General features: G+C 27.7%; 2 protein-coding genes across 2 annotated transcripts; both read right to left on the bottom strand.

The window, feature by feature from the left end:
• Nucleotides 1-842: 842 nt before the first annotated feature.
• Nucleotides 843-16,904, bottom strand: LOC132933110 (DDB1- and CUL4-associated factor 1-like). The gene is given in 26 exon segments (XM_060999441.1): nt 843-994; nt 1,097-1,148; nt 1,207-1,361; nt 1,458-1,656; nt 1,728-1,937; nt 2,009-2,093; nt 2,166-2,377; nt 2,448-2,628; nt 2,699-2,917; nt 3,003-3,160; nt 3,591-3,767; nt 4,437-4,582; nt 4,678-4,831; nt 4,904-5,026; nt 5,101-5,374; nt 5,434-5,606; nt 6,550-6,783; nt 6,854-6,989; nt 7,071-7,204; nt 11,223-11,390; nt 11,497-11,638; nt 12,627-12,788; nt 12,879-13,006; nt 13,070-13,201; nt 13,778-13,928; nt 16,810-16,904. Coding segments are annotated over 26 exon segments (4,152 nt in total).
• Nucleotides 16,905-24,510: 7,606 nt separating this feature from the next.
• Nucleotides 24,511-26,156, bottom strand: LOC132933100 (E3 SUMO-protein ligase ZBED1-like). Its single transcript, XM_060999433.1, has 5 exons — nt 26,152-26,156; nt 25,999-26,084; nt 25,578-25,686; nt 25,186-25,458; nt 24,511-25,111 (listed from the first exon to the last, which is right to left on the bottom strand). The coding sequence occupies exons 1-5, from the start codon at nt 26,154-26,156 to the stop codon at nt 24,511-24,513; spliced, it is 1,074 nt and encodes a 357-aa protein (XP_060855416.1).
• Between the last annotated feature and the right edge of the window lie 453 nt (nt 26,157-26,609).

Below are 26,609 nucleotides of genomic sequence, written 5' to 3'. Positions count from 1 at the left end.
GAACTCAGTAGTGTGAGAGCTGAAAATAGTGAACACCATCTTCCTGATAATCAATTGTATTTAGGTGATCAGGTGAAAAACTACATAAATGTACCCGAATTAGCAAACAAGAATGAAGTGATAAAACATTTTTTTAAGAGTTAAAGATATTTTTTACAAACCGCTGCTTTAAAGCTAAAGAAACAGTATAACATGGACAATACTGTATTGAGTAAGCTGCCATCATTGAGTGTGAAAAATGCCCTATCCATCGAGTTCCATGATTGGCACACAACTTTTGTTCTATTAATACCATTGATGATAAGAATAGTACCAGAAAACAATGTAGAATTAATTCAAAAGATAGATGACCAGTGACGTAGTCTTTCAATAAAAATTATGCACATGCCTGACTCCATTACTGATTTACAGTATGCCGATGAATCACCTGATATTTTTTGGTAATAAATGAATTATAAGTTTAAAAAGTAAAGTAGGGATATTTACTAAGTTTATAATGTTTTTTTTAGGTATGGCAACAAGGCTTAAAATTTAAAAACTGAAGTAATAAGCATGAACTTCCAAATTTTCATTATAAGTGTTTTGTTGACCACATTCTAACACAGACTAAGAGTGAATTTTTTCCAGTGTTAATGCTATACAAACCAAGTATCGAAAAAAGTTAATAACAGAAACTACATATAATGGTAGTATGGTACTATACTGAAAAAAAAGAGAGTATAAAGGGCAGAAGCTCTCAAACAAAAAATAGTGTAGTACCCAGAAGTTATGTCTTATTATTTATTATTACATGTTATATCAATCTTTAAATTAAAACAATAATATATTACATTTAATAATAATCAAGCATCTACATCTTGAATTTTACTTGAATCAGATAATGCAGTAAATTAACGAGAACTTTCACCAACACTCTCAAAGCTGCAATTGCTACTGTTTGAAACATTATCATTCATTACGCCTGCTGACATTTCTTCGAACTATAATGAAAACACTAATTAAATATATGAACGCACATTTTATTTATAACTACTGTTCACTTGAACACTAGTTATTCATTAAATAAGACTAAATAATAAATTATTGTAACACATACAAGCCATGTTTTCGTCTTCTGGCCCTGAACCTTTAGAATAAATTTATTCATCCTAAAATTACAAATATGATTAATTTTAGTTTATTAAAATTGTCTCAAAAAAAACTTACAGCTTCATCTTCGTTTCTAGATCTCCCAACATCATATACTTGTACAATTGACTCATCAATATTTTCAAATATTACTTGATTCTCAACAATAGCTATTTGAGTATCATAACTATTGCAAGCCATATGATATATACATTTTTTAACATCAACAGTGGCTAAGCACATAAAACAATTCGTAAAAACCAATAAATATTATATTTTAAAATGTTTTATAAATACAAAATACTTAACTTTATGTTCGTTATATTTACCTATATTTGAGTAGTCATTAGGATCTAAAGTTTTAAATGTAGTTTGATAAGAAGAACCATTTTCAATTTCGTGTTTAACGACATACAAATACATTCCTTCTCCTGATTTGGAGAATGTCACATTACATTGATCAAGACTTGGCACTGTACGCAACAACTGGAATGTGCGCATATCCCAGACTTCTTTATTTGATATAATCTACAAAGTTGTAGGTATAAAAATAATTTTCAGATTAGAATCTACCTAATTTTATAAAAAATATGTCTCACCTCAAGTTCATTTGGATGGAAAATTCCACTCACACATTCATTTAATTTATCAAACTTATGGATTTCTTTTCCAGCGATGGCATCCCATAATACACCATCTGATAACACTAATTCATTTGTAGCATTAAATACTGCTCGATTTCTACTATACAGATTTGAATATGTTGGAACTAGTGTTAATATTTTGTTACTAGTTTCTAAATCATATATCTAGAGAAAAAATATAACGATTTAAAGTTAATTAAAATAATTATAATGGGTATCTGAAGTTCAACTATTACTGTTGCTATTCCACCATTAGTTCCAAGTATTTTATTTTGATCATAATTGCTAAAAGTGCAGTATTCCTCATAAATGAAAGAATATCTATAAACAAAAAAATAATAATTTAGTAGGTACATATGGTATTTGAGAAATAAAAAGTTTAAGTAAATTTACTTAATATTGATTGCATCTTCAGATATAGACCAAACAGACACTGAAGGCATTCCCCAAGAAGCAGATGATAACAACAACCTTTTATCATTATTGCATTGTAAGTCCATAATATATGAACTGTGGGCTACAAATGATGGTTCTTCTTGAGAAGTCAATAAATTGAATACTTTTATTCCACCATTGGATGTCCCAATAGCAACACGATTTTGGCTCTAAAATTAATAACTTTATAATTATAATAATATATACACATATTATATTATTTTATTTTAATAGACTTACTAAAAACTCGCAACACGTAAAATATGCATTTACATCATCCATTTGAATTTGGCGGGTTTGACAAAAACGACTGTGTATTAGTTTTTGGTTAAGTTTTCTAGAATGTATGTTTTTAGAAAACCGCATAGCAAAGTTTTTACATATTGACCTCCTTGGTTTAGGGTCAGGACATTTGTGTGGACTTTATGAAAGTATGATTAAGTAATAAGTAAGTATATATTTGTTTGAAAAAGAAATACTTAAATACTTACACAAAGAAGTTGAATTGAGGACATGTAACCATAGGATGTTTACATGAAGCATGTTGATTGGTAAAGTACTCTGTTACAATAGATTCTAAACTAACCTTTAAGTTAGTATTACTATCAGTAAGTAATGTTAAATCTTGGTCAGTTTTTTTATGAACTAATTTAGACAAAGGTGACTCAAGTTCTGGTTCTGGCTCCGGTTTCGGATGATTTTCTGATCGTCTAGATAAATTTAATATAATTGATACATTTGCTTAAGATATTGAAACACAATTATTAAACCAAATATTAAATAAAATTAAAATACCTATTGACATTCAAACGTATTGGAGTTGAACTTATTCCTCTGGTTCTAAATTTAGCATCTAATGAACCATTTGATGAATTGGCTATTCCAGATTTTTGGTTCTGAATCGTGTATCTAGAACTTTTTGGGGATAATCCTTCTCCTACAATCGACCGATTCTTAAGGAAAAAAATATTTATTAGTATTTATTTACCTAACCAACACAACTAAGTACCATGATTAAAATAATGTATTACTTAGTTGCATTGACCAGACTTCTTTGTGTTGTTAGTTTTAATATTACTTCTCTAAATAAACCAACTGTCATATTTAAAGGTAGGGAAATCAATGTTGTCTTGTTCTTTTAATTTTAAATCAATTTATGATCTTTTTAAAATTTTAATATTTTATATAATAATAACTCGCTTTAAAATATTAATATATAAAAAATGATAAGGCCGCAGATAACATTCTTACCTCTGAATAATTAGATAAAAAGTCTATTTACTGTAACATTAAAACTATCAACACAAAATGGTTTTTGCTGAATGGAAATTTTACATGGAAAAAACACAAGAGGACATTAAAACCTCTATACATAATACTTACACGGCAATGGAAAATATATGTAAAAGGTGTAGACTTTATCTCTGCTATATTAAGATTTGCCTCTTGTACTAATGATTCTGCAGTTTTGGATTGACCTTTTGCCATTAAATGGTGATACATTAAAAGGAGAAATTGTTGTTCGTCGAAATTAATTTTTGTGTGTGCAACTATATTTGCCTAAAAATAAAATAATTGATACAGAAAGTCATTGAGATTGATAATCATATATTTTTAGTATGATATTTTCCTTGTTTGTGAAACATGTCCCCTTGTCCTAACAAACTTCATACAGGACTCTTTTTATCCTGTTTTTCCATATTTTTATATTTATAGGTATGTGTATACAGATGTGATTATATGATGATCTTATGTTAGATAAATAATATAGAAATAAAGAACAACGGTAAAAAAGTATTAATTAGTTCTATAAATTATATCAAAATTCTTATTAAATTGTACTGTTCATTATTAAATATTCTTTTTGACTATAATTAAGCTTGTGTTATTATTCATTAATTTAACGAAAAACTAATTATAGTCAATTGTATATCTTTGCTATAAGTTATAATATAAAAATTTGCTCACTCACATTGGTGTTAAAAAAGGCACCAGAATGTATGCACCATATCAATGACATGGTTTATTATACTGGTGTGGGATAATTTCAAACTAGTTTAGCATAGGACATTTTTATATACATAGTTGTGTTTACTAATTTCCTAATTAATTCCATGGAACTACTATATACAAGTATTTTTAATATGGATGGGTTTTTAAACTATTCAAACTTCAAACTTGAACAGTTCAAAAAATTGAAATAAGAATTTTTACAAATTAAATACATACTCGATTTATATCTTCCAGTGATTCTCCTATTTCAGCTCCATTACTTTTTTTGCTCCCTGAAACTAATTCTATTAACTCTGATGCATATTTTTGAAATGTTACATGTTCTTGATGTTTTTCTTGCAATAAAGGATGTTTCATTAAACCTATAATATTATGTATAAAATGTATTGCATTTTCTAATTGATAACATTTTAATGATGCATTCACATCAAAATTCTTAAAATAATTAATTACATACTTTGTATTTGGCCACTGTTAAATAAAATCAATTTGCTCATAATTTGGCAAACTGATTCACTGCGAGCCAATCCAGCTAATGCACGACTTGCTAATCCTCGTATAGCGTCAACATCGGAAATTGGAGTTTTGATAGCCAATAAAGTAAGTAAAACCTATTTTAAAAAAAATTATAAATTGCCTCTATATTACATATGTGTTTTAAAAAAAACTGAAACTAAACTCACCATGATTCCATTATGATTTCTAAAACAATCCCAAACTTTTTCAACCACAGCATCATCATAAGTCTTAGGTGTTTGTTTTTTATTTGGTTCATGTGATGAATAGTATGCTATACTTCCACTTTCCTGGAGTATAATATTATTTTTTTAGTTTATAATAACAAATCAAAGAGAAATATAGAATTATATTAAATATATACCCTATGTATTGGTGCACAAACACAAGTTATAATGACAGAAAGTGCAGCTTTCTGAATATCAGCATCTAAAAAATCTCCCGCTGCTGCTCTTATAATAATATTTAATACAACATTGCCATTTTCAGCTTGTGGGTTATCTTCTTCTAATGTAGATGTATCATTTTGATTATCTGCTGGAACATTAGGCGATGGTATTTCACATAATGCCAATTGAACTTTTGGTAATACAGCACATATGTTTAGTACTTCAAGTGCATTTTTAATAATTTCACAGCTGTAACAAAATGTAATAGTTTAACATGCATAATTAAAGAAATCAATTATTTTATCTACTTGTGCCTTCCGGAAAAATTCAATTCTTGGGCCAAACTGATTATTTTAAATAATAAGCTTAAGCCACCCAATTTAAGTAATTGATCAATTGGTGTCCAATGGTTCTTCAGTGACACATCATTTGATAATAGCTCTATTTCTTCTTGGACTTCAGAACGAGATTTTTTTGTGGCCTAAAAAGTATATACAGTGAAACCTCGATAATTTGAAGGTCTTAAAGTCAAATTTTCGATAACTCGAAGGAATATCTTCTTCCCTGCATTTCAATAAGCACACACAATTTTTTGTAAATCGAATTTTTGATAAATGAAATTTTTTTTTGCTCCCAACCAATTCGAGTTATCAAGGTTTCACTATATAATATAATATAGATATTCTTTGTATCAGTGGTTCCTAACCTGTGGTCCTAGACTCCCTGGGGGTTCGCGATACTCATGTCGGGGGTTCACGGAAGCCTTAACACATAACATACGTCAATAAGTGACTTGAGTGCATTATTACAATATTGTTAAATTATAATATCTCTTATTATAATATAAGAGGTAGACCTATTTTATCTTTATCACACCGATGACGAGATATAATGGAATTTGATAAAATTAAGTATTTAAAATGTTAGATACTAGGTCACGGATCTCTCCCCAGTCCTCGCGGTTCTCTCCCCGGTCCCCGCGGTTCTCTTCTCTGTCCTCCATAATACAAAAAAAAAGATACTAGGTGTAGATTTTACACAAAATAATTGTATTATTAATATTTATTGATCAGTTTTCCTTGTTCATAGAAAATGTACAGACATATAGCACTGTAGTCAGCAGTCGTATATTTACTGCCACTAAGTGCAGTTGATTGATCGTACTCAATTATACTTTTATATTAAATTTTTATAAAAAAATAAGTGTAATAAATGTTTTGTTAAATCTACTTATGTAATTTGTAATATAAAATAATTATCATAATTTTGGTTAAGATGACATGAGATGTTTTGAAAAAAAAAGGTATTCGAAAAAAAATTGGTAAGGGAGTCTGCGATTTCTAAAAATCTTTCATCGGGTGTCCGTGATCTACAAAAAGTTATCAACCGCTGGTTTACATAATTAAGTTTTCAAAATGTCATACTTTACAACCAGGTTCTGAGATAAAATTATCAACCATTGTTGATGAAATGAACGGATCAGAATCTCTCATTTTTGCTCTACGTATTTGCTGAGCTTTTATATGTAAATGTGCTTCAAAGTAATTTTTAAAACCAACACAGACATGGTGAATGATTTGTTTAGCAGAACGTTCAGTGTCTTCTGTTAATGAACTATATGCTGGATCTTCAGATGAAAGAATAGGTAATGTACTAACCTGTTGAAATTATTATTATGAGTATATTTCACTTACTTAATTTAACTTTGAATAAGTAAATCAATCATACCACATTAAACAGCTTACATAATCCGTCATTGTTATCAAATATTTCTAGAATAATTTTAAAATGAAAACTATAACTGAAGAACATAATCGCATGGCTACTATAATCATTAAAACACTCAAACATCCAAAGTGCATACCTAAAGAGTAATGATTAAAAACAAGTTAAATATAATAAAAAAGTAATAAATATTATTAAACAAAAAAATACTTTCACATACTTTACAAGATCAACCAGGACATGTTTAGGTAAAAGACATATTCTTTCCATTGCTTCCTCGCAATATGACAAAGAATTAAAGCAAATTGAAACACCATTGGATAGAATATTATGTTTTGGAATCAGAAGTAATTTCTAAACATAAATATATAAATATATTTTTTTTAAATATAACATACATTCAACATCTAAAACCTTAATTATTTAATTTCAGATTAGTCTATACTTAAGACTCTAAAGCATACATTATTTTTGGTAGTTAAGTGTATGCGATCCACAAATTAGCAAATATGTACTAAGTATTCTGTATTTACCAGTGAGTGTGCAAGCATTTGCTGTCCCAGATAGAATATAATTATAATTTATAATCAATTAGTTTGGTAGGTATCAATAACAATCAATAACAAAATTTAATACAGTTTAACCATACTAAACTAACCTATTAGTAGTACTCGGTAGATTAAATCTTAATAATATATTAAATTTGAAATTGAAACTCAAAACATTTTTGGTTTTGAGAATGGTTTTTTTTTTAATTTTTCGGTTTTACTTGTAGATTAGGTTTCAGGTACGGTAAAAAACTGGTTTCGAGCTTTTATTGTTTAATTCTATAATCTTTCTAGCTACAAACTATCCCATAGTTTCAAGGCATCTATTGAAAAGGGTCAAGTGGTTTTTGAGTCTAGGGGACACATAAAAAAAGAAACATCAATTTATATTATGTAAATCTATGTTATCATTTTTATTTAAAACTGGAATAATATATTTATACATTTCAATTTTATATTTTATTCTTAGTTTGGTGCCCAATCAAAAAGTTCTATAACTTAATTTTATTTCTTTTTAGATTCTGAGCAGAGCAATGAATATATTGGTCTTAAAATGACGTTTTTTGGCATATATTAAAATTTTATATTTTTTTTTAATTGGTTCAGTCTAAAATATTGAGAGAATTTTTTAAAGTAAATCAAAACTAGTGTGTCAAAATTAAGAAAATCTCAGAACTTCTATTAATAATCAAGAAAAACTAAAAAAAAATATCCAATACTTATGCAATACCAGTTTTTAACAAAATTTATTTTGTTTTATTTTTGTTGAAATTCAAAAATAAACTACCAAATACTTAAAATATTCAGAAAATTGTGGTATAACTGTTAAAAAATGTTAACTCTTTATGAGCTATTTAAAAACGTTGATAAACTAAATTTTCATATGTCAAAAACCTTTGACATAGTATTAGTTGTAGGAAATTCATACAACAATTATTTAATACTATGTTGGTATTGTGTATAATTTTTACTATTGACATTTGAAGTTTGAATTTCAAAAAATGTTTTTATCCGAAAAACAAATAATGATTTTATTTTTTGTTGTAACCATTGGTTCTCACGATTTTTCTGCAATTTCTATAATAATATATATCATCATAATATATTCTAAAATAAATAGCTACGTTGGACCTATAACTTAATTGATAATAATATATGATATATTATATAATACTAGCTATTGTTGCCCGAACAAAATTACAACTCTTAAAAAATTGTGATTGCTCAACTCCTTTTGGGTGTAACTCTGTGACATAACCCGAGAGTCATGTGGTCGAGTGAGGTCGCCAACCACGAGCGGAGACCACAAAAGGTCGGAGCGCCATGGATTTTATATATTTTATAGTACCAGAAATGAGGAAATCCTAACAATATCAATACGCAAAGAAAACATGACACACTATTTCGGGTAAAATATTAATATATTATTTAAAATTAGCACCGAGAAAGCCGTCGGCATAAAACTCGGACAGAGAGATAAATAAAAAAAACCACATACTATTATAATAATAATAAATCAACCAATATGACAATAATAATACAAACCAGCCAATATGGCAATAATAATATAATCGGCCAATAATATGGCAAGAATATGACTCAGAACTTATAGGAATACAACCACGGTGTTAAAGAAATAAATGCAAATTATTTATGTACGTTACCACCATGCTCCTGTATGTGCCACCCGATGGCGCTACGGCGATCGCGGTGCTCTACTCCAACATGGTACTTGAACCGGCGTATGGAGAGAAAAAGTCGTCTGTCTGCTTAGTCGGCTGCAAACGCACGAAAATACGACGGGTGACAGAGACAGTGGGAGTGAAAAGAACAGAAAAAGAGCATGTGGAGACGTACACACGGTATTAGTTGGCGTGGACCAGAGCATTGAGACGAAAGAGGGGAGCGTGTGTACGTTTGCCGTATCGGCAGGTATTGTCGTCGATCGGCGGACTTGGACCCATGAGACAAAGTCGCTTTCGCACGCACACGCAACATACCTATCACTGCAGCCTAATGCGTACAATCGATGGTCAACTAGTCACCCAACTCTGATCGTCACAACTCTCTGCAGTAAGTGCGACTCGGGCACCTTGGTAGGCAATGTGCGAAAATTAGATTTGAGTCATGCATGTACCTGATCTGCCCGATTAACAAATGGTAACCAATAAACAAATTTTTAACCTTGTTTATTCTTAGTTTGGTGCCCAATCAAAAAATACTAATTTCTACTAATTATTTCTCCCATAACCAAAAGATACCATTTATAAACAAAAATGTCCATCATAAATATCAAAACCTCTGTTTGAGCACCTTCCCAGGGTTGTACCTACCGGATCCAATTGTGAATCTAAATCATCCCGGAAACCACTCACACACAAAATATTTTATCAAAATCGGCCCAATCGTTTAAAAATGCATAAAAAGGCATACAGACAAGCATTAGTTTATTATTGTTATTATTTTTTATTATTTTTGGCCACCCAATTAATTTTTCCAAGACAAATATTACATTAAATACTTCCCCGTGACTGGAACGATCTATAAGTGCAATCGGTATAAAAATCTGTTGAATACCTTTTGAGTTATACACGTAAATAATAAAAGTGCTTCTATTTTCGATAAAAAAAAAAAAACTGAAAAATTTTTAATATAATCTTTATATATAAAAATGAATCCCGATTTCCTTAGTCATCGCATCACACGTGAATGGCTGGACAGATTTTGCTAATTCTTTTATGTTGTGTTCGTAATATTGTCAGGAGAAGGTTCTTATGTAATAACATTTTTGGATACTTAACCGGAAAAGTAGGAAATATGGATGAAAAAAACAAAAACAGTGGTGCCATCTGCCCAGAAAAAAATAAACTAAATAATAAAAAAATTTGTTGCAGATTAAAATAATAATAGTGTATTGTATATTGCTTGCTATTGGTTACGGGCATGTTTGTTGATTTGTATTATTATTTTTTGTCAATATATATATATATATAATTGAATGTTAGTGTGTCTGGGAAGAAGATAGGCTAATTTAAAAATGGCTAGATTTGGTTTTTTTTATTAATCTGATTTTAGGATATTGTATTAATTGATTATATTAATCCACCATAGGTAGAATACGACAAACTTGGTATAACTTTAATACTTTAGAGTTAAATCATACACTTACGTGCAGACAGCATGGTGTCTACGATCTACCGCATGTAGATTGCCTACATGATAATATACTTTTGCGAATCTGAATTTTTATTCTGATCAATGGAAAAGTTAAGATTAATAATTTTGAACACCATACACCGAATATTAAATAACAAATTAAACAAAGTTTGAGTCATTTAGAGTTAGTACATTTGACGGGCAACGAAGTGCATGGGTTCAGCTAGTATATTATAATGTTAATTATATATTATATAATAATATTGATTGAATTAACGATTATCCATTGGCAACCAATAATTATTAATATATAAGCAATCACTGCCACCATTTATAAACAAAAATTTCCATCGTAAATCTCAAAATCTATATTTGGGAACCTCTCCGGGATTTAATTTCTACTTTTTAAATAAGCATACAGCACTCAGGGATAATGTAGTATTTTAATCATTAAAGAATTTTTTTAATCGGTCTAGCCGTTCTTGAACTATAAATGGTCTAACATATTTTTGAACCCTTTTTTTATGTATGTCTAATATGATATATAGATTATAATAATATACACTGTTTTAATTTTCTGAGTGGATAGGTTATTTTTAGAACCATAGCAACTCTTAATAAAATTAAGTTTGACACCAATGAATTTACATAATATATAATAAACATACTTGTAATTGTTGCGAATCAATAAATTCTGTTGCAAATTTTTTATGGCATAAAAGAGCAGCCAAGTATTTTAATGCTCTACTAGTTAAATAACTGTTTTGTTTTTCTGAAGAATTAATTATTTTCATTACTAAGTTGAGTGCATTTTTCTCATAGGCATGGCTCAAGAACTAGAATCATATTTTTTTTAAATTTTATAATACTTGATTTATACATATTAATATACATATATGTATACATATTATATAGGTATACATTATAATATAAAATACATACCTCTTGATATTGTCCAGTTGGAACTAAATATTTGAGACAGTAAACTAACTTTGTTGTCAAAGTAGGTTGATCAATTTGTAACCAGCATGCATTAAACTTATTAGAAGATGAATTACGATCACCGCAAATACCATTTTCTTCTCTTTCTAAAATGAATTTTCAGATTAAATAATTAAAATAAAATAGTACAAAAATTGACTGCAATTATTAGAAGGAATGTATTCAAGGAAAAAGTTTCTTTTAAAATAATGTGCAGAACATATTCATTTTAATAAAAAAAAATAATTAGATATGGAGCATAATCTTTTCATCTACAAAAAATAAATAACATTTTCTGTTTCTTCGGAATCTTGTAATAATTGTAATGAATAAGTTCTAGATAGTTCTAGTGCCTAACCCTAACCTTAAGTTTACACAAATATAATTTTTCCGTTAAGAGCAGACTGGAGATATATAAAAGCTATGTTTTTAAACTACATAGTTAGAAATCATGAGTAAAAAATTAATATGTTTAAATAAGTTTCAAATTATAAGCGTTTGGATTCATCAAATAACTTGCTCAAAATTATAAATTAACAATATTAAGATTTTGCACTTTTTATTTCACAATTTTTAAATTTTTGAACTAACTTGATTATTTTCTTAAAAAATAGCAAGAGAACAAATTTGTATTATTTTGAAAAGAACAGGGAACAGAATAAAATCTTTTTAGAGGAATGTGCAAAACACTTTTAGTAATTATCCTTGATTTACTAGGCGATTCCTCAAAATAAATATTAATACTAAGTTAGAATTTTCAACGGTGTTATCAACTTCATTTGAATTAAGAGTACTTGTTGGTTTATACCGTGCTAAACAACCATTAAGAAATATATTTTTTTATATATTAATCATGGTTAATTATGGTTAATTATTAGGTCATGTAGTGTAATCTACTCAAAAAATATGTTGATGAAATTTAAATTGATTTCAAGTTTAAATTATGTAAATATTTTTAGTATATCTAAATATATTTAAATGCCTAGTACCTACTATATAATTTATGGTTTTTTTATAGTTTAAAATTCATCAAATATTATAAATTAAATTAAATTTTATAAATAATTTAAATATTATGAATGAAATATTACTTTTTTTTTTTTGAAGATGGAGCACTTATATCATTAAGCTGCTCGCAATTTGCATTTTGATATGGCTGTGTGCTTTGATTGATTTCATGTTCTTTACAAAACTGAGTATAATATGAATGTAGACGATCCAATATAATTGGGACAAGTTTATTATTATCTTCTCTACATAATTTAAAATTATGTTTAAATAATATATTAATCTATGTAGGTATCTATATATTATAATAAATACTAAAAATGTAATTAACACACTTGAAATTAGCAGCAATATATGTCAACTCCATACAAGATGCCAATAATCCCGTTGCATAAGTTTGTAATGGTTCATTAGTATTTTCTGCCCAAGTGAATAGCCTTTGAATAAATTGATCATTTTCAGGCTAGAAAACATAATTTGTTTTATTTATCCAAACATTAATCTTATAAATTAAAGATTTACTCACACTTTTAAAAAAAACAGTTGTTTCTAAACCTGGTATGAGGTTCAGTATAAGCCTACATGCAACAACATTTAAATTGTGGTTTTCTTTAGTTTGTTTTGGCCAATGGTGTCTTATTGAATAATCCATTACTAACTGAAAATATTTGATAAATACAAATGTGAATTTTATATGATTATTGGTATCAGTGGTAAAGATAGTCCTATAAAATACATAACCAATGTGACAGACGGTGGACGTTATTACTTATACTTTTATTACGTACAAAATGAAAAGTATTTTTTGATATCATTCATTCTACATCTACACAATAGTCATACAGAAATTGGTCATGGAGGCCAAGACCTGAGATGTTTAAACATAAATCAAAATACTCGAGTGTGACAAAGGAAACAATAATGGTTTTAAAAAAAACACAATAAATGTAATAAAGTATATTTAAGACTATGATTTATCCTAAATAATAGGTATTATATATTATTTGATTTTCAATTTTATCATCAATGCCTTCTTTTATTAATAACTATTATGAATTACTAGTTATTGACGTTAATTCCTTACTAAATCAGGCATTATCGTTATTGACTAGTCATTGTCAACATTAACTAAATTTCATCTTTTCTGGTAACATAATATGGTTACATATTATGTATACATATATGTATATATTAATTTATTAAAATCAAAATATGTATGAACTTTAATATTTACCTTATTGATTAAAGAATCTTTTAAAAACAGAATCTTATACATCTGGCCCAATACACAAGTATGATCTATTCGAAATGGATGGCAATCAACAAAATAATCTGTGTCTTTATCAAGATATTTTTTTAATTCTGCTTCAAATAATTCACATAATCTGGAAAAAGTTAAAATCACAATATTAATGACATTGATAAATTTTATATCAGAAAAATTTTAATCGATAATAATGTTTTGTAAATTTATTGAATAATGAAAAAGTTCAGGTGTTTGAGGGTAATTTAAATTTATAAATAAGAAACGTATACTTGTATTTACGCTTTATTAATGGTATTTAGTTTACCATTAATTTGCTTAAAGAAGTAGGTATTATAAAAGGTTCAAAATTAAAAAAAGAATGTGGATGAAATGGGTTAAAAAACTAGTACGAAATTGAAAAAAAATTATTTTATATCAAAATAAAGTATTGTTTTGTTCAAAATATGAAATAATTGGCTAAAAGAAAAAATGTACGCTAGTGTACGTCTTACATAATCAGAAAGAAAACTTTTTGGTTAAACAAGATCTCCTGTGAAAGAAAAAGGTATTAAATTTGTATAGTTATCTAATGTTAATATTCTCGTACGACAAAATTAGAACTCCGAAATAATGAAAATTAAATCGTTTCAAAACAAATAGTTAGTATTTTTTTACGCTCATATAAATTATAAAAATAAAATAATATTTTTTCAATTACAATGAATGAAAATAATATTTTTTCAATTACATTGAATGAAAATATATTTAACAAAAATAAAATATGTGATATTCATAGGATAACTAGTTACTAGGCTTAATATAAAATTATTTTGGTATTATATATTGTTTTGTGTAAAACATGACTTTTAAACGATGTTGAATTTACGTGAAATTGTTATAAATCTATTAGCACGTTAGGCACATTTTATAAAAGAGATGATGTCACAGTTTTGATTAATGAATTCCTAAATATTCTACAAATAGAAAAACGAGTGATATCAAATTATTATTCAATACTTTTGAAAATCAAAGAAAATTAATTATTATTTTCTGTAATATGTATTTATTCATCACCAAATGATAGTCTAGAAACTAGAAGGTTATATTAAATATTTTGATTTGTTTTTACCTAGAACTAATAATAAGTAGTTAAATATCTTATGTAACAATAATAATATTGATCTAAAGTAAACTTCATATAAGAGGTATGATTATTTAATTGTCTGGCTAAAAATGAATATATAGCATGTATAAATAATTTTACCTAAGTAACTGAGTCCACAAATATTAGCATTGGTCATATTATTTTTAATGTCTAAGATGTGATAACTATGTTACAATATTGTTTTCATATGATGTTACGTTTAATGAACTAAATTCTAATCAAAATATAAAAATAAATAAAGTAAATTTTTGCCATTTAAATAAATAAATAAATTTAGAAAATTGGTTTTCCACTATGGATTTAGATAATGTTGCTTGAAGTTTTTAATTTTAAAATAAAATAATTTATTCTACATCCAACTATTACTGTTAATAAATTTAAATAAAAAAAAAATGCAACGGAAATGAAATATGTGATATTCATAAGATTACAAAAAAAGATAGTTCAATCCCAGAATTAAAAACAGACTTTTGTAATGAGTTAAATTAATTTTCTATGAACATTATGATACGGCTGATGACTACGGAACCATAATTGATAGTGTATTTTTTAAACCAATAAATAGTGAGAAAATTATAGTACACCTTAAATAAATCAAAAATTATATATTTATTATATAAATACTGACATTTTAAGGTTTTCGGATGATACTGCAAACTTATTATCTGAACAAACAATAGATACATTAATAACATTATATATTATGAAGCAAATAAATACTAAATAATATTAATGTTTGTTTCTGCAAGAACAAATTGAGACTAAACTTTAAATCTAACAAAAGTATAATATTTTAAATGGAAATAGTCTAATAGTTCATTCTTTAATATGTACAACAGTTTCGAATAATACATGTGTGACACAGTGTGTGAAACTTTACAATTTGAGGGAATTAAAATACTTCGGTCTAATTGTTGATTATAAACTTAAATGGAATAGTCATAATAATTATATATATATAATAATTTAAGTAAATTCTTCTTTCTTTTTAAAGATATTAAATATATATTTAATAAATTATACCAAATAATTTTGAATTTATCCTTGGTGCAATCTATATTCACTAATGTTATTTTATTATGGGGAGGTACTCTTAACTTCTAGATTAATATAACTATAAATTGCATTAGGTACCTACTAAATATCTACTAAATTTGCCAATTCTAACAAGTACCAAAATTATCTATAAGGAACTAAAAGTAAATGATTTTAGATATACTTTTAATTTTAATAGATCAAGTTATAAAAATAAGCATTTTTTTATCTACTTATACCATGATCATATTTCTAGATATAAAGATAATATAAATATAATATGCTATATACGTTAATATATGTTTATCTAGTTATAATAAAGTTTTCGGTCAAATGAGCATTTTATATAATGGTCTAAAACTATGCCGAACTTTAAATATTATTATAAATCATTACTGTAATTTAAAGTCTTTCAAAAAGTATGTTAAGAGTCTTCATTTTTCTATCATATAATTAATATTAGTACATTTAAATAGTATTCATTTACTTATACTATATTTTTCTTTCCTTATTTTTGACCTTCATTATAATTAAAATATTGTTTACTATACTTTTTATATTGTAATATTTTATATTACTTTATGTTATTATATGTAAATTGCAATTTATAAGAACCACTCCCCCAGCACATCTTGACTTTTAGGGGGGGCTGCAATTTAATTTATGTTTATTGTACATAAATCATCATATGGATTCAAGATCACTTATTACCAATGTTTTTGCGCAAAAAAAAGCCTTAACTAAGCATCTATATCTTAAGGTATTATTGTATACAAATTAAAAAAAGATCCATCATTAAAATTATGAAAAATTCAATTACTTGATCAACGTCGGTATAGGGTTGTAGTTAGGGGTCGTTATTTTATCTTCCCATCTCTGGAGCAAGTTGGTTAGCTCACTGACGGACTGCTCCATAGCTCAATTGTAACGGTAAATAAACGCCAAGCGACCACTATTAATAACAGGACGACGTTCAACCCTGTTGAAAATAAATAATAATCAACCATGAACAATGGTGCCTATCATGAAAACCATATTTCCGGGTCCATTTTTTCTACGGAAAATAAACTAGATGCCATACTTATCACTGTTCGCAGCCCGGGAAGCAGTCAATGGTAACATAAACAATTTACACAGTTCTTCTTCAGTATTTTCAACAGAAGCCACAATCACAACAAAAAACAACTAACAACCAGAAACGACGAGCAACAACCACTACAAGACGCGACTGTTATTTGGAAGCCATAGAAAATTGACAAGAATGGTCCCGAATGATTTTCTAGGTTATGGCAAATTACCGAGACAGACACGAATGGTTCATTCTAACAGAAATGCCAACCTTCCCTTATATTATGCTTCTCACTTGTCAGTCGAATCGCGTCCTTGAGAATTATAAGGGTTGGTCACACTACTTTCTTGAATAATAAGTCTCCGGGGGATGCGAGTGGTAACGTTATAAATTAAATATTTTATATCAATATTATACATTTTTTGAAAAATGTCAAATTACAATATTTAATTCATATTTCATATCAAAATGTATAGAATTATACAGAAACTAACAATACGATGCATAAAAAAACTTTGAATAAATTAAAACGGTCGTCATTCGTGGTCAATGGATTGTATCCGATAATGTAATTTCATAACAAAGAGGGATACGCGTTACCAACATCAGATTACGGATACGGTAAAACTTTTCTAGTCCAATAATGTATTTGATAATAATAGTAGAAATTGTACTTACTTAAATTTCAATAACAAAGTTAATTTATTATAAAAACATATTATATTTATAACTTAAAATTTAAGTATAAAATATTTAATATGAAATTACTTTTTTATGAGCTTTTGAACTTGTAATTTTTACGATATTTGATATTCAGCAGTAAATTAAACAAGAATTTTTGATACTTTCTAGTATTTACAAAACGAATAACCGTAGACTAATGATATTTTAACCAAAGAATTATATCAGTATTTTCGACAAATAGTAAAACTGTCAAACTACTTCGACGTATTTTGAGCTATTTAAAACCATGATAATTTTTTAAAATCGTGAAAACTATTTTTCAGTTGGGATTTCATAAAAGTTTTTATTTTCATAGCTAAGATAAGAAATTTTAATTAAAAGTACCAAACAAAATGTTCTACTCATAACAAAACAATTAAGGTTAGCGTTTAGTAACAATATTTTTTTATGTGCATTTGAATTTTTTTTTATAATTTTTACGATATTGTATATTTTTGTAGTAATTTTTGAATTCATTCAGACCTTACATTATTTCCTTAGCAGTATGGTTTAAAAATGTATCAAGTGTCATGACTTTTATTATTTATTAACTCACTAATTGTCCACCTAATGCTTATTATTTTTAATAATTTGTCATAATATTATATTAAGCCAAATTGTGAAATATTTAATTAGTTGGATTGTTACTCCATACAAATATAGGCCGAGTCTCAATGCGGTGTCAGACTGTATTTCTAATGTCTGTAATTTATTCTATTCATGACTTCATGTATACTATTTTGCTCTTTAATTATACTATTTTAATTCTGGGGTATTTGCCACCGTAGCTATACGTGTTCGACGCCACTACGCCCAGGCTCACGCACCGTCTCCACTCAGAATTGTTTTTTGTATCCAATGATTTATCATTGATTTCAAATAATATAACAAATCCAAAATTACAGTGACATACTCGACGACTACTGTACAGCAGAGCGATACCCACTTTTCCACCTTTTTTATGTTAGCTTAATTTTGGGAAACAAGTATTTTGACTTAACATTTTACTAATAATTCACTATTCTTTAACATCAGAATAAAATTATATTCTTGTTTGATATTTTTTAAGAATTAATTATCTACATTGTAATGTTATTTTATTTCTCTTTTTAAACAAAATGTTATTATATTATTACTAAATGAAATAATTAGATAAATATTTTGATATTAGGTATGTGTTCAGGGGCTGATTTACCCATAGGCCACTAAGACACGTGCATAGGGCGCAATATTTTTTGGTGCGCAATTTTTCAGTTAATTTTTACTTTTTAATTCTTCATAATTTCATAATTATATTTACTTAAATTTATATTTTATATTAATTTGTTTTGTATACAACTTGCATGAAACTGGAGAATATCTCACGTAGTCACGTCGCAGTAACATTTTAATTTATAAGCTATAATAACCTTGCCGTTTGAGTTTAATCCTGAGAACGGCGCGCGTCGCCACCGCTAGAGGTTCGACATCGACACTCAACGAGGCAGTTGCCAGCGTTGCCTATGTTAATGCATGGGAGGTGATATACGGGTGTGCGGCATAAATACATACAATATTGTGAATGGCGCATGCACAAAACTCCAGCCAAGGCAGTCAAATATACTGCTTCGGACCGCCGGGTACATGGTATATGGCCGCTCTACTAGCTGATTACAGCTCGCACAGTGCTTGGCAAGTACATTATTTGATATTAACTGGAATGACCCGGGCGCGCGGCTACCAAACTAGTCTATTCTTAGAATACTGTGATTAATTCTGGAAATCAGATGTCTTGATAAAGTAATTAATAATAATAAACATTGCGACGACGGCACTGTCGCCCGTCTCCTGCATAGTGCATACTGCTCAAAAATCTGCTAATCGATTATAGAGACTAGAGTGCTCACCACTTTAATCAGTACCTTCCTGGCTACCTATAAGAAAACATAAATTACAATATTAAAGATTAAACATAGTGTTGTAGTGCCTAGGGTCGGAAAAATGGTAAGTCCGCCCCTGTATGTGTTAATTTTATTGAATGTGAATACTTGTTTTAGTTATGCATGATGCCTTAAGTTGCAAAATAAGTTGATCTTATGTAAACAATTATAATGAATGATTTTCAAGACTATTTAATCTAATTTATTTTAAAATCATTAACATATTTTTATATAGGTAATGAACCACGGGTCTACCAAGGATTTTACCTTAACAAATATAGTAAGTAGATGGTAAACTGTGCCAAAATGATCAGCGATGACACGGTACCTTGGTTCAACACAGCTTATCATGTCATATACCTACATAAATAAACGAACAAATAATATTATTCTATGTGTATACTGAATGCCTACAAAAATTGTATATCCCCCATTGAAAAAGATTCTAGATAACTACGCTATTGATGCAGCTTACACAAAAACACAATTTATAATCTCGTTTTAGCCGCCCGGGATCTATGCGTTAATTGCAAATGATTATTAGTAGGTATGAGTGAAATTTATTCAATGAAAATACCACTCTCGTACGCGCATGCATATGTCAACAAATCGATAACAATATAAAATTCACCATACGAATTTTACAAAAACTTACTTGTTGTTTAAACAAAATTAATGTTAATTAACATTGCCTGATTTCGATTCTAAAAATAATTTTTGAATTCAGCAGAAAAATCACTATAGATCGTACGAAACACTATCCGTTTTTAATTTAAAATATGATTTGAAAAAATTCATATTTTCAACTTATCAATAATTACAGTTCACAATAATATAATATTTAATTTTTACAAAGTCCTCCGTATGATAGAAATGTAGTGATGTATAGACAATTTTCTGTCGAGTATTACTTTTTTGATTTGTAATCAAGCAAGTATGGTAATTGAAATGAAAAAAGTCTGCATTTTAAAAACTTCAAGAGTTTATATTAAATCGGAAAATAATAAATTTGTAACTCAGTAATGAAGAGTAGATGGGTAATTTAGCTAGCTTTAATATAAAATATTAATGAGATAGATTTGATATCACACCCATGCGGTATAACAATTTGTATCCATAAAAACGTCGGCGTGAACAGTCCCAAAATTTCTATTTTTTAACTTTTCTCCTAAATTATAATAGCTAGAAAGTTGGTTTATAACTCATTAAAAAAAGATTATCAAATAAATACTAAATATGGAATTAAAATTTTTAAAAAAAAATTATTTAATTTTTCACAGATATAAAAAAGTTATTTTTCGCTAGATTTTCATTTAGCTAGGTTGATTTCCGAAATTGGAGAGCAGATTTTGTTGTTTGAGGTCTTGTTAGATTCACATTAGCTATGAGAAGTGCAGTGAAGATTTTCAGAACTTTATCTCCAATCGTTAATTCACTACAAAGCAGTAAAGCTGACAAACATCAAAAAACGCCCAATAAAATTAGTTTTAATTTTTTTTAATGTTCTGTAGTGAATCAACTATTAAAGATAAAGTTCTGAAAATCTTCACTGCACTTTTTATAATTATAACCAATGTGAATCTAACAAGACCCCAAATAATGAAATCCGCCCCCTGCCTCCTGGTTTCAGAGATCTATCTCACTAAATGAAAATAAAAATAATTTTTCGTGGGTCTGTTCACACTGACATTTTATGGTTTCAAATTGTTATACCGCTTGGGTGTGATATCAGTTTATAAATTTCTAAAAATAAAAAATCAAGAAAGTTTACACGCCGATCCCTGACTTGGCCAGCGTTTTTTTTTTCAGAATCAACATCGGACAACGTTAATTAATACTTTAATATTGCCAAAAATCTTTTGAGTGAGTTATGAATATATAAAATACTAATATTTTAAAATAATCATAATTCATTTAAAATTTAAAAATCGTTAATCAATGAGAAAACACAGATAATGTTCTTACCTTAAAGTTTGCCGCTTGATACTAGGCCATTTCACTATAATATAAAAACTAACAGCACATAATATGTACTATTGTGACTGACGAACGAACATTTGCTATGTCGTACTTGTTTTTTTATTTTATTTCATATGACATTTTTGGCGAAAACCTACGTCAACTTTGTAAAAATACTAACAAATACCTATTTACTTATTATTTGAAATTATACAAGACCCTAAATGATAAAATATTATATTTATAATATATAAATAAATGTAAATATATAAACAAAATGATACACAAATGACTGCCATAACGAGTAATTTTGAGGGTAACAACAATGGTAGTAATGCAATATACAGGGCTTATATCCATCTTTAGAGGCGCACTTGGCACTTCTAGGTTGCTGGATGTCTACGGATTTCTGGTTGTGCTATACTGGAAAGGACTGGTAGCCTTTGTTGACCGGGCCCAGCCTGATAGAATTGTCATCGTATTATTTAATTAAACGTCTACATTCCTCGTATGAACACTCCTCTCGTACGTGTGTAAGACGGAGACAATGAATTATGCGGGTACAACGCGCAACGTCCTCTTTAGGGGATCGCGGCACATGTATGTTTTAGACCAATAAATTAGCCGTGGTAAATTACACATACCTACTTCGGAATGTCCGTTTTTAATTTTTTGTACATGTATGAACTCTTTGACAAAATATCTATAGGTACTTATAGGCTTTTCAGGAAGTCGATTTTCAATTTTAAGGAAGTTTTATAGTTATGCAAACAAAAATATTATATTTCATTTTTCGTGACATGTGAGTGCGAGTGCGAGAATTTCATCTGGTGGCGGTTGTTTATCGTGGTATTACAGCGATTCACGGAAACACATTAATGTTAATTTACTACTCACACATAGACATAATATCCCAAATTTTCATATCATGTGAATTGCCTAAATATTACTCCTTAAAACATGATATGCAATATAATATGCTAGATCCCCTTAAAAAACTATTGCAGATAATACCACAGAGTAGATTTACCTATAACTCTTAAAGTATCTATGATATTATGTAAATGTCATAATTATTATTGTTGTTAACGACTAAAATTAAATTGATATTCCGGGAATCTGACACCGCCACACCGGCGTAGCAACTGTCAGTGTGTCCAGTACTATTATGATAACGTGAATATAGTGTGACTTGTGAGTCGTAAGTGACCGTTATCGACGAAATTACTGAAATAAATAATAATTAATAATTGTGTAGGTACTAGGTAGTTGTGTTAGTTTTAATCTTATTTTACTATAGTGCATTTAACTTTGCATTTTTAAGCATAATAAGTATGAAAATACCTAGTACTTACGTATTCTGTATCAATAATTGAGATTGAAGTTAATCAATATATTTTTCATCTGTTCATCAAGCATGAATTGTCTACTTGTCGGTTTGTTAATATCTAATTTATATTTTCGGTAATGTATCTTTATTATAAATTACAATGCCAATATGGTTCATCAAACATTTTTCATACTGGGGCCCACCAAACATACCTTGTTGGCCCTAGAGGACTTGTTTCATACAACTTCGTTTCAAGTTATTAATTTCAAGTTATTGCCCCTCTAGAACCCACCTTATTGCTGAACTACTTTATTGACAAATGTTTATTATATACTCTATGCCTACCTATCTTTATTTGTCATTAAATAACTTAGCTAAACCTAAAATACCCAATTGTATAGGTACATTGAATTATTGAAAATCTTTTAGAAGTGAACTTGGATTTTTGACTAACACTAAATATGTCAAACATATTCTTTAAATACTTGAACGTCACATAAAATCTGTATTCTGTTTTTATTTACCTTAAAATATTCCACACAATTTGATTACAGGTTAGTTAAACATGAAACAAACATACACACATAATACCTAATATAAAATTATAAATTTATATGAAAAAATGTATTTATTTAAAAAAATGTATAAAAATAAAAACCGTTTAAATATAATTATAGGTAATAATATTATTACTACTAACTAATAAGTAATCTAATAAAATGGATACCTGCTAACATATTATAGACAGTTTGTTGCTCACTACTGTGCTCCAAAACATCAGTTGGGAATTACATTCTAGGTACTACACCTATCAACAATTTAATAAGTTGGTAATTTTTGTTTACAATTTTAATTTAATTTTACCATGCAGATAAGATTTTAAGTATATTCAGATTTTACAATATATACTTAAAGATTTTAATGTTTTGTTCTACCTATAATATTTTATATTTTGTTAAATGTTACAACTTACAACTAGGTATAGTAGGTAACCTATACCTAGTGGATAGTACTACCCACTTTTTATTTTTATTTTTTAATAGGTTATTGATTATTATGTATTTATATTTCAAATGTAATATATACTTTATTGTTTATATTTATTATATAATTTTATTTTGTATTAGGTATTTAATATTTTAATAACACTTATTTGTTATGACTTATTGATAAATATTAAATAATAAATTTCGATTAACTATTCGAATAAATCTAAAATGTATGTATTGTAATGGCTATCTCCTTTTGTACTTCTTGTTCAGCATCATTGGCATTATCATTTAAATTAAATGCAGCTTTTTTAAATCTTGGATCTAATAAAGTAGCCTTAGCATAGAATTGTGATGGGCATAAATCTTCAATATTTTCAAAACGTTTTGTTGTTTGTTCAAGAAACTTTTTTTTTAAGAACTTTCCAGTGAAAGTTACTGGGTTCTTATTATTGACAGATAATAATAAACCTATAAGTTATAAGTAAAAAATTAAATTTATTATTATTTACTATGATAACATACCTCTTATTTATGGAATAATTTTTGACAAGGTTGGTCGTTGTTTTGATGATAGTTGTATTGTTAAGCTTTCAAAAGGTTTCAAAAGTATAACAAAATCATTAATGATTTGCCACTGTTCATTTGATGGCATGTCTGGACATTGTGGTAAGCCCATTGAAACTAGCATCAGTGGTTCTTTAACTATTAGCAAACATTTCATCATGATAAGTGTACTAATCCAACGAATTGCTATGTCTTGCTTAAGTTTTAAAACAGGAGAATTTAGTTGTTTTTGTTTCTCATGAAGAATTCTCGTTGGGTTGCTGTGTTTAAAATGCCCAATAATAGAATGACATATTTTGACCAGCTTCATCATTTCTATTTCCTCAGTTTGGTTAGTATCAATGTCATTTTCCTCAAATTCACTTTTTAAAGAATTTTTTACAGCATTGTTCAATTTATGAGCCGCACATGGAATATGTTCAATTTTTAGTAATTTTATTGCTGCCTTAATATTTTCAACAGAGTCTGTCACAATTGCTGCAACTTTGGTTTCTATTTTCCACTCTTTAATAATATCTTTTAGTACTTCAGATAAGTACTGTGCTGTATGACTAGATTCTAGTTTTCTTGTGGTTAAAACATATGTTTTTAAATTAAAATCAATGTCAAAAAAATGTACAGTCACAGTTATAAAAGATACTGTAATGAAGTCCAAATATCTGATGTAAGTGATACATATTTTGTATGAGACAAAATAGTTTCAATTATCTTTCGAGTTGATTCATACAAATTTGGTATAAGCGTAGTTCCAATAAGTTTGCAGCTAGGCAACTTATAACGTGAATCAAGTAGGTTAATAAGTTTTCTGAATCCCCTGTTCTCTACGATTGATAATGGTTGCATATCTTCTGCAATCATTTCAATAACAGCTTTATTGAATTGGTCCACTTTACTTTCAGGTGGTAAACTAAACCTATCAAAGATTATTAAGAATTATTAACTTTTCATGAATAAAAATAAAAATAGGTATGTGTAAGATTGTACAAATTTGACATATTAGTATTAATTAATAACTAATATTACTAATATTACCTATTCATTAGTGTCAATTGTTTCTGTCTCTTTGGTGGTGGTCCTTGTATCTGTACAATATTGTGTTCATCAGAATACTGAGCCACTGTCATAGATCTAGATGTAGAACCTAAATAAGATAATCAAACATTTATAAATCATAATAAAAATCTGAGGAGTTTTATAAATTAAAATATTATTTAAAATTAATTATATAATAAATTATTTTATAATTCATAATAAAAAAATTAAAACAAAAAATTAATTAATTTTTGTTCTAGTCAGCTTTTTAGTTTTTATTTTTAAGTGTGTGTATTATTAATTAATATATCTAGCACTTAATATACCATATATAGGTACTCAACTTTAAAATTAAAATACTTATTATAAATATCTAATAAAATTCTTAAACATATAATTTAAATAAAAAAATGTATATTACATGTAAACGTTGATGGTTCGTTGGGGACATTAATGTCATCAAGTTCTTCTACTTGTGTCACTAATTTATTAGCTTCCAATACCGTACTATGTTTTCAACGTAAATGGTCCCAAACATTTGATGTATCATTTGAATATTTTATTTTTAGCTTACATCATTTGCATTGAATCTGTCCAGGAGAATTAGGATCTTTGTCCATATAATTCCAAACATCAGAGCGATTTTTTTTGTACATTATTAAAAGCAATAATCAAAAATTCAAAACACAAAAATACTCAATCACAAATAATTTAATTATAAATTGCGATAAAAAAAAGTAAATAACTAAAAACGTACTGGGCTGTGTCTATGAAAGACATAAACTAAATGATCGTAATCGAAAAAAAAATAATAAATATCTTTACAGATTTCATCGGTATATTTTCATTTTAAATTTATTTTTGGCTTCTCTTTTTAGACCTATGATAAGATAAGTAATAACAATACTGTAATAATAATATTATATTATCTTAACAAATAAGAATGCAATGCCACTGACAGTCTAAAGTCTAAAAAATACAATAGAGCAGCGACCCGTTTGCCGATAAAGGTACTCATGTAGTCATCTCTGT

The sequence above is a fragment of the Metopolophium dirhodum genome, chromosome 1, assembly GCF_019925205.1.
Source record: "Metopolophium dirhodum isolate CAU chromosome 1, ASM1992520v1, whole genome shotgun sequence".
Lineage (NCBI taxonomy): Eukaryota > Metazoa > Arthropoda > Insecta > Hemiptera > Aphididae > Metopolophium > Metopolophium dirhodum.
Note: the sequence above shows the minus strand (reverse complement) of the source record. Positions and strands in the feature narration are given on the sequence as shown.